We start from the raw sequence: 8,740 nt of genomic DNA, 5'->3' as shown, positions 1-8,740 counted from the left end.
ATATGTGTGTGTGTGTGTGTGTGTGTGTGTGTGTGTGTGTATAATAACAATAGAACAGTTATTAGAAAATGAGTAACGTGGTTAATAATAATAATAATAGTGAATAGTTGTTAGATAGTAAAAATTGTGTGGTGAAATTATAAAATTTGGAAAAAGTTTGTGGTAAGTTTTTAAAACTATATAATTAAGTATTTTAAAGGGTGTGTGTGAATTGTAAAAATAAAAAGTTTGTGGTAAGTTTGTAAAGTTTATAAAGTTAACTATTCACTTTGCCTATGCCTTTTAGATATATAGAATAATAATAATATAGTATAGTAGTGTGTGGTATGATAAACTATGAAGTTCTTAAATATTTAATAGATTTATGACAATGCCTTTATTATGAAAAATACTTACTATTTTTTTAGGACGGTTACGAAAAGCATTTGCAAACTCAATTAAATTTCGAAAGATTGTATTATCGAGAAGAGAAACATACGTCTTATTTTTTTTATATTTATTTAAATGTAACTGATTTAAAAAAAAAAATGTAAATATAAGAATAAAAATTACAAGCTGAGAGATTCGAACTCTCGTGGAAAAAATAATAAACTTATAAAAACACAAGACACAACCATTTTGCCAAATTAACGTCTTTGAGAATTATTCTTCTGACACATATTAATAATAAAAAAAATAATAGATAGCTTTGCTTATGAACTGAGATTGTCTTGAACCACCTCTTCAATTCATCAAAATTAAAGTAACACACAGTAGTAGTCGGAAAATGGCGACGATTCAGGCGGTTCTAAGTAATTTAACGGCCGGTGAACGGCATATTTTAACTGCGGTTAACAGCGGTGCATCCACTTTATCACTTATAGGTTCTGGATTCATAGTGCTCTGTTACCTCTGCTTTAAAGAGCTCCGCAAGTTTTCATTCAAGCTCGTTTTCTATCTCGCTTTATCCGTAAGAAATTTTTATCATTATTTACCGAATTGTAATCTCAGATCGATTTCTTATGATCACTCAACCTTATTTAAGTTGCAGTTTTTATAATTTAACAAAATTAATCATATTTAAGCATATAATCACTAGTGATGTTAGGGTTTTGCGTTAGTTGAAGTTTGAATTGACAGATATGTTCATTGATTTACGATTAATGTACATAGTATATTTAATGTACATTGTATATTGATATTAAAATTTAAAATTATAAATAATAATATAATAAACCTATAGTTGAGTTGATATATTTACTGAATGACTGGAATATGTTATTGATCTAGTAGATCTCATTTCGGTACTATATCGAGCTACAATTCTTGAGTTGATTATGTAAACCTTTGTACATCAAATAGTCTCAATTCAGTGCTGAAAGATCGAACGATAAGTTATAACTTATGTTATTTGTTCCATTATTGTTGTTTATGCAGGATATGCTTTGCAGTTTTTTCAGCATTGTTGGGTACGATGTTAACATGACGTGAAATAAGTTTGCTTCTTCTGATAGAGTTCTGTATTCGCTAATGTGTTGTTTCTTGTATAGGGATTATTCAGTCAAACTCGGGGCCAATGCACTAAAATAGTTATTTGTATGTGCAGTGATCCATCTAAAGGATTCTTCTGTTATGCTCAGGGATACAGCACTCATTTCTTTTGTGTAGCATCTTTCCTTTGGACTACTACTATCGCTTTTACTCTTCATCGTACAGTTGTCAGACACAAAGCTGATGTCGAGGATTTTGAGCCCATGTTTCATTTGTATGTTTGGGGTATGCACTGATCTTTGTATATATGCTAGTGTTGTGTTTGATGCCTTAGTTAACGAATTTAAGTTAATATATTTGGTAAATGATGTGCTTCATTTGTGTTCTTTTGAGCCATTTTATACTTTTATGCATGAAAGATAACATGGATTGTTTCTTCCAGGAACGTCAGTTGTTATGACGGTTTTAAGATCTATTGGTAATGAACATGGACATTTAGACCATATTGGTCGTGTAGCTGTATGGTGCTGGACAGAAACGGGGCGAACAGGAAAGGCAAGTTTGACCTGGTCTTGGTTTGGCAACTAGATTATATCTTGATAGAAGTCTAATTTTGAAACCCGCATTATATGAATATTCCTATAGAAGTCTAAATTTGAAACCCACTTTATACAATCATGCAAGTTTATTGAATGTCTGTTTTTTGCAGGCTGTTCACTTCTTTACTTTTTATGCACCTTTATGGGGTGCTATTCTTTTCAATGGGATCACTTACTTTCAAGTTATACGCATGCTAAACAATGTAACTCGTGTAAGTTCACAGTTTTCTACACACTTGTCCTTTTGTTGGTTATCTTTTGTTTATATGGGTGACCTTAAGACAGGTTTATGACAATTTTACTTAACTTCAGATGGCAGTTGGAATGTCTGACAGGGCTTCCCAGTCAGATACACGAGCAGACATGAAGGTATTGATGTTTGCTTCATCACTTACATATCTGTAGAATATGAACTGTTTTTGTTAGATCGATATTGAGCAATTTTTTGCCTATTGTTTCCTCCATTCAAACTATCCAGTTTTTCTGGTAACTTGCTAGTTACTGGTACTATACATAGTACAAAAATACAACACAGCTAAACATGATCTCATTGCTACATTTTTATTCTATTTTATTGTGTAGGCTTTGAACCGCTGGGGTTATTATCCGCTAATTCTTATAGGCTCGTGGAGTTTTGGCACAGTCAACCGAATTCATGATTTCATTGAACCGGGTCACAAGATCTTCTGGTTATCTATTCTTGATGTTGGAATGTCTGCACTTATGGTAAATCTCCATTTCTCTGTTAATATTCATATAAACAACCAACAAGCATTATTCAGTTGCTTACTATGTTAATACTGACATACTCCTTTTGTCCCATAAATATTACATTTTTGAGTTTACAGTATTGTTAAAATAAATAAACTGTTTAACTCTCTCAGACTATCTAAGATGTCAAACGAAGGTATCTCATGGACCAAATCTGTAGTGCAGATATATTTGTTTGATGGCAACAAGAAAATTAGTGCTAGTAAAGTTTAGAAAGTAACACGTGATTTTTGTGGGTCTTGTGGAAAGAAAAAATGCTGGTATTTAATATTTGTAAATATGTGATGCAGGGTCTGTTCAACTCAATTGCATATGGCCTTAATTCTTCAGTACGACGGGCAATTTTTGAAAGACTGGATCTGTAAGTCATTAACGCTTGCATATACATTGCTTAAATGTGCAACAATCTTACGCCATTGAAAGGTCTATCATAGATGCTAGAGATGAAAAAATTGATTGGTCTGCTGGTTGGGTAATGGGTTATAAGACTGGTGATTTATGGTGTGGGTTTGGTTGAGTATTTCTGCTCAAAATTATTTATAGGCAAATAGTGATGTATTAGGCTTGCATATATATTATTTTATTTTAAAAGTAATATTATAATATTATATTGCATAAAACGATTTAAGTGGTTGGTATGTATTAGATATACATTATAGGTCACTTCCGACCCAGTATGACCTAATAAAACAGAACCTGATTAAAAACCTGCAAGTGTTTGTGAATCAAATCGCTACCTCTACCAAATGTATATGCTGCTAATGCCTTTTAGCATCTATCTTTATTTTTGCATTATATAAGATATAATTCCAGAATCTGATGTATATACTGTGTCATCATTAAAGTAGATAGTACCATAATTTTGTATATCAGATGGACTTATACGCATTTTTTTTAAACTTTCCATCTGCACGTGTAATTCTAGGTTACCTGAAAGCATTAGAAGATGGTTCCCAAAGAAGTTAAAGTCAAGAAATCAACAACCACAACATGAAAGCGAGCTTGTCTCTCTGAGAACCGAAGATCAACATTAATAGCAACACAAGGGAACTAAATTATTCAGAGATATTGGAAAACGCTCTCAGAGAGACTGGTCAAGTAATCGAATATTCTTTAACAAAAAGAGCAACAGGAATTCAGGGTATCTTAAGATGTGGTTGCTCATAGACTTTAAAGAGTTTCTATTTTCTATTCTTGCAGACACTAGATAGCATTTTACTAAATTAATGATGTAAAAAAAACGTTACTTCTTATCAGTCGCCTTTTGGCTCAACCTGTAGCAGTAACCGAGTGCGTCTAGGACAGTCATGGGTTTAAGACCAACCCTGGTAGTATGTGTGTGTATCTTGATTAGAAGATAAATTTTTGTGTATCTCGTACTGTTTAGCAAAGGAATTTGATAATGACCATTTTTTAAATCTTCCATCAGTCCATTAAATTTTGTTAGATTAGTTTTTTTTTTTTTTTTTTTTTTTTTTGGTAAGCGAGGAAACTCTCCTATGAACGAGCACATTGGCTCCCCCGTAGAAGGTAAAACCTCGGGTAATCAAGCCCCCCGAACGCGAGACCTGGTACCGGGTGAAGTGCGCATTATGCACACCCTCTAGTCACACTCTCTTTGTAGATTAATTTTGTTGATTAGTTTTGACCACTTACAACAAAAGTGCTTAGTATCATTAATACAATCTATTTGTAGATAAAGAGTATTGATTTCAAATGAGGAATCTTGCTACAAACAATTATTGTATTATCAAGAGCATGGGTTGTTAGGGGAGCTCGTTTATAGATTGTTTTAAGCTTTGTTGAGAGCGTTTTCCTTTGAAAAATGACCAACAATCGACACAAACACAACACCTCCATTATACGACATCACTAGCATCATGAAGTAATTAATCCCCGAGTTTAACCCAAATAGTGCAACATCCAACATACCTAGCTCGTTTTCCACTAGACAAAAACTTCATGTAAAGTAGAGGATCGTTAGTAAACGAAAGCTAGTAAAAGTTGTAAGTTATGTTCTAATTTCTAAGCATGAAATAAGCTATTAAGATTTGTTCCAAGAATCCAAGATAAGACCCAAAGCTTCAAATTGTACCCTTTTTCAGTTGCACTTTGAAAGACAGACAACCACTAGGTCAGTCAACTTGTGTACCCATCTTATGAGGCTTGACACGATGAATTATTTTATATGCAAAACTGGTTACATTCAGCTTTTTCAAGATGGAGCAAAACCAAACCGCTATAGGTATGATTGGTAAGATTATTGTCTTAAAACAAAAAGATTATTGGCTTAAAACAAACTGAAGCCATCTGCACTTTGCAGTATCCAACAAATAAAAGACACAAACAGAAACAAACTAATTCATATAACACAAACTATTCATTGCTCACATTCAGCCATGAATGAACAAACCACAAAAACTGAGAATTATCCCAAACACTGCAACTTTTCATAAAAAAAAAAAATAAAAAAAAAAAAAAAATAAAAAAAAAAAAAACTTAACAACCACCACCACGAAGACGAAGAACAAGGTGAAGAGTGGACTCTTTCTGGATATTATAATCAGCAAGTGCACGCCCATCTTCCAACTGTTTCCCTGCAAATATCAGCCTCTGCTGGTCAGGTGGGATACCCTCCTTATCCTGTATCTTCGTTTTAACATTATCGATTGTATCAGAGCTTTCAACTTCCAAAGTAATGGTCTTTCCAGTCAACGTCTTAACAAAGATCTGCATACCACCACGCAAACGAAGAACAAGATGAAGGGTAGACTCTTTCTGGATGTTGTAGTCTGCAAGCGTTCGTCCATCTTCAAGCTGTTTTCCAGCAAAGATCAACCTCTGTTGGTCAGGAGGAATACCTTCTTTATCCTGTATCTTCGTTTTAACATTATCAATGGTGTCAGAACTTTCAACTTCCAAAGTAATGGTCTTCCCTGTCAAAGTCTTGACGAAGATCTGCATCCCTCCCCTCAATCTAAGAACAAGGTGCAGCGTAGATTCCTTTTGGATATTATAGTCAGCTAAGGTGCGACCGTCTTCAAGTTGTTTCCCGGCAAAAATAAGCCTTTGCTGGTCTGCTGGAATACCTTCCTTATCAGTAATTTTAGCCTTAACGTTGTCAATGGTGTCAGAGCTCTCTACTTCTAGAGTGATTGTCTTGCCAGTGAGTGTCTTTACAAAGATCTGCATCTGGATAACAAAAGTATAACACTGTAAGAACCCTAATCAACATCATATATTAACCAAAACACAAGCATACTAGAATATGTAGACCAAATAGATATTCTGAAAAAAATTCTATTTGTAAAAAAGGATAAACCTAACTTTTAATGAAAACAATTTTCTAAAGCATTATTCAGCCACTAATATTTTCACAATTATATATGACTAGTCTGACTAGATTTTCAATTAGTGACAAAGAGGTCAAACTCGTATACAGGTTTTGTATAGCAGGATTGAGTGTGTAACTAACTGTAAATTAATCGGATGTACATTTTCTCATATAGTTGCCTATGTTGCAATCTTTCCGTTTTAATTAATGAAAATCAAGCTAATATACTCACATGTAAACCATTATGAATAAAACAAATATACGATCAACGACATATTTCAATTGTTATGAAACAATTCCTAATCCTAAACACAACAAATGATAATGAACAATCAGAAAATATAATCCAATTGAACGACTAATCAACCATACGTTGGATGATTTATATGAACAGAGCAGTTTTCTAAAATATAATAATCCGTATGCAATTTCTACATCTATATAAAATGATCATATTCGAATATGTAATACTCCGTATTACATTATGATCAGTATGATAGACAATAATTAACAAATATCCTAGCAGATCTATAGGTTATAAGCGACAATACGACTTCAAATAATAAAAATCAATGAAACGAAAAGTAAAGCCCGAATCAACCTCGAATCAATTGCGTAGAACATAATTCAAGCAGATAAAACGAAATAATAGCAATTTAATTAAGTAAAGAAGTATACCTTGAGTAATTTGGATGGTATATCAGAGAGAATTGAAAATAGGTTTTTTTGAGGAAGATAATCGATAACAATGCGATTGCGATGAATGTATCGGGGAAAAAATAAGGGTTTATTTATAGGGTAAAGAGAGTCGGTTAGGTTTTGATGAAGTCCTTTTCTTCCTAGGTCAATTATTTACTCAAGGTGCGGTGCTTCTATTTTTCTTTATGGGTTCAGATTATTCTAGAACGTGTCAACGAGAGAATTATGCCTACAAACCTTTTTAACGGAGTAATTAATTCACGAAAAATGCTAACGACAACTTTTAGAGCTGTCATTATTAAGGCGCATAAAAAACTCGTATAATTTAATAACAGTCACATTAAGTCAACTGTAATCGCCATATACAAGTTTTTAATGCATCTTAACGACATGCCTTATGTAGCGACCCGACAAAATCGTCATTTGACGGCGCCATCTACTTAGGTCCCGTTACGTGGTCATAAGTCTTTAAAACAACGTTTGACCAAAAATATGTCGCATTCATTTCAAATGTAAGGATGTTTCAAGGTTTACAAAAGTAGTTCAACGACTAGTTACATTACAACGTTTAAGGAGCAAATGAAACATATGCGACACAATTTAAAATAAGTCAAAAGACGTTCCATGTATGCATGTATACTCGACATCCAAGCAAGTATCAAAAAGAGTGCGGAAACATGTATCACATAGCGTTCAAGGACCTGAGAAAATATATAGAAAACTGTCAACGAAAACGTTGGTAAAATCATAGGTGTATTAGTAAATGTTGTTTTTGAACCACAAGATTTAATATTTCCATAAAGTTGATTATCTAAATCGTTTGCATTCCAAAATTTGTTGCACGTTCGCGAGCACCCAATTATCAAGACTTAACTGTTTTGTACCCTGTTACGTAGTGTTAGAACATACACTATACTCGAAAATACATTTCATCCGCTAACGGTAGCGAACCGTCCGAATGAGGGCTCGTCAAGCCCATGTGATCACATAACATAAGTTCACGTTTACACCCTGCAAGTGTAACTAATGATAATTAAATTGAGGCTTTTTGTTCTAACTCGCTGTGGAATGTTTGTTTTCGTACTTGTGTTCAAAGCATAAAAGTATGATACGTATATGTTTCTCATCCCATGATTTAAAAGTATAAAAGTTGTTGAAAGATGGGACTATGATCTCACCTTGAGTGCACGAGTAAATAAGGTACTTCACAAAGTAAACGTGGTCAAGGGCGAATGCTAGTATTGACCTAAACAAGTAGGTCATATTAATAGCGGTAAACACGGTTGGTCAAAGTTGTTCAATTAGTCCTATGGCTCATTACGACTCGATTATATAGCATGTGAATCAAGCTGTCAAGTTTCATGCAAGAATCAAGTATACAAGAAGGTTAGAACGGTTTAAACAAGTATTGGTTAAGTTTGAACAAAAGTCAACTTTGGTCAAGTCAAAGTCAACGAAAAAATCAACACGTTCGGGTCGGGTTTCGAACTATTTTTCTGAGCTAATTAATCATATATAAGCATGTTAGAACAAGTTACATAGTAATCGGAGGTGCGTAGCATAGTTAGAATTTTTGGTGTAAATGTAAAGTTGATCAGTCCCCAAACCTGCCTAATGTCGCGCCGCGACATAGCTGGGCCGCGCCGCGGCAATACACGGGAGTTGATCCATGGGCTGGTGCAAGCGTTCAAGTCTCGAGTCAAAACTCATTTTAACACAACTAATGAACCGTAAACACTTAAAACGCCTACCATACATCTTTGAAAAGGTAATTTAACGAGGAATACAACTAAACACATTTCATCAACCAAAATTATCATTTACAATAATCAAATCCAAGTTGAAAGTTCATTAAATATTCATCGTA

General features: G+C 33.8%; 2 protein-coding genes across 2 annotated transcripts; one reads left to right on the top strand and one right to left on the bottom strand.

The window, feature by feature from the left end:
- Positions 1 to 736: 736 nt before the first annotated feature.
- Positions 737 to 4,241, top strand: LOC139885597 (G-protein coupled receptor 1). The gene is made up of 9 exons (XM_071869348.1): positions 737 to 949; positions 1,417 to 1,448; positions 1,586 to 1,755; positions 1,913 to 2,025; positions 2,180 to 2,281; positions 2,382 to 2,438; positions 2,652 to 2,795; positions 3,131 to 3,201; positions 3,766 to 4,241. Exons 1-9 carry the CDS (start codon positions 767 to 769, stop codon positions 3,872 to 3,874), a joined length of 981 nt encoding a protein of 326 aa, XP_071725449.1. The 5' UTR covers positions 737 to 766; the 3' UTR covers positions 3,875 to 4,241.
- A 1,098-nt stretch (positions 4,242 to 5,339) lies between these two features.
- Positions 5,340 to 6,966, bottom strand: LOC139848699 (polyubiquitin 11-like). The gene is made up of 2 exons (XM_071838406.1): positions 6,853 to 6,966; positions 5,340 to 6,032 (listed from the first exon to the last, which is right to left on the bottom strand). The coding sequence occupies exon 2, from the start codon at positions 6,030 to 6,032 to the stop codon at positions 5,340 to 5,342; it is 693 nt and encodes a 230-aa protein (XP_071694507.1). The 5' UTR covers positions 6,853 to 6,966.
- Between the last annotated feature and the right edge of the window lie 1,774 nt (positions 6,967 to 8,740).

This window comes from Rutidosis leptorrhynchoides, chromosome 1 (assembly GCF_046630445.1).
Source record: "Rutidosis leptorrhynchoides isolate AG116_Rl617_1_P2 chromosome 1, CSIRO_AGI_Rlap_v1, whole genome shotgun sequence".
Taxonomy (NCBI): Eukaryota; Viridiplantae; Streptophyta; class Magnoliopsida; order Asterales; family Asteraceae; genus Rutidosis; species Rutidosis leptorrhynchoides.
The sequence above is the reverse complement of the archived record's forward strand: the minus strand, read 5'-3'. Positions and strand labels throughout refer to the sequence as shown.

Excerpts from the sequence above, each read along its gene's own strand:
- LOC139885597 (XM_071869348.1), top strand. The coding sequence starts at position 767 with ATGGCGACGATTCAGGCGGTTCTAAGTAATTTAACGGCCGGTGAACGG. Across the intron at positions 2,026-2,179 it reads AAACGGGGCGAACAGGAAAG|GCTGTTCACTTCTTTACTTT; the intron begins GCAAGTTTGACC and ends TGTTTTTTGCAG. Across the intron at positions 2,282-2,381 it reads TGCTAAACAATGTAACTCGT|ATGGCAGTTGGAATGTCTGA; the intron begins GTAAGTTCACAG and ends ACTTAACTTCAG.
- LOC139848699 (XM_071838406.1), bottom strand. The coding sequence starts at position 6,032 with ATGCAGATCTTTGTAAAGACACTCACTGGCAAGACAATCACTCTAGAA.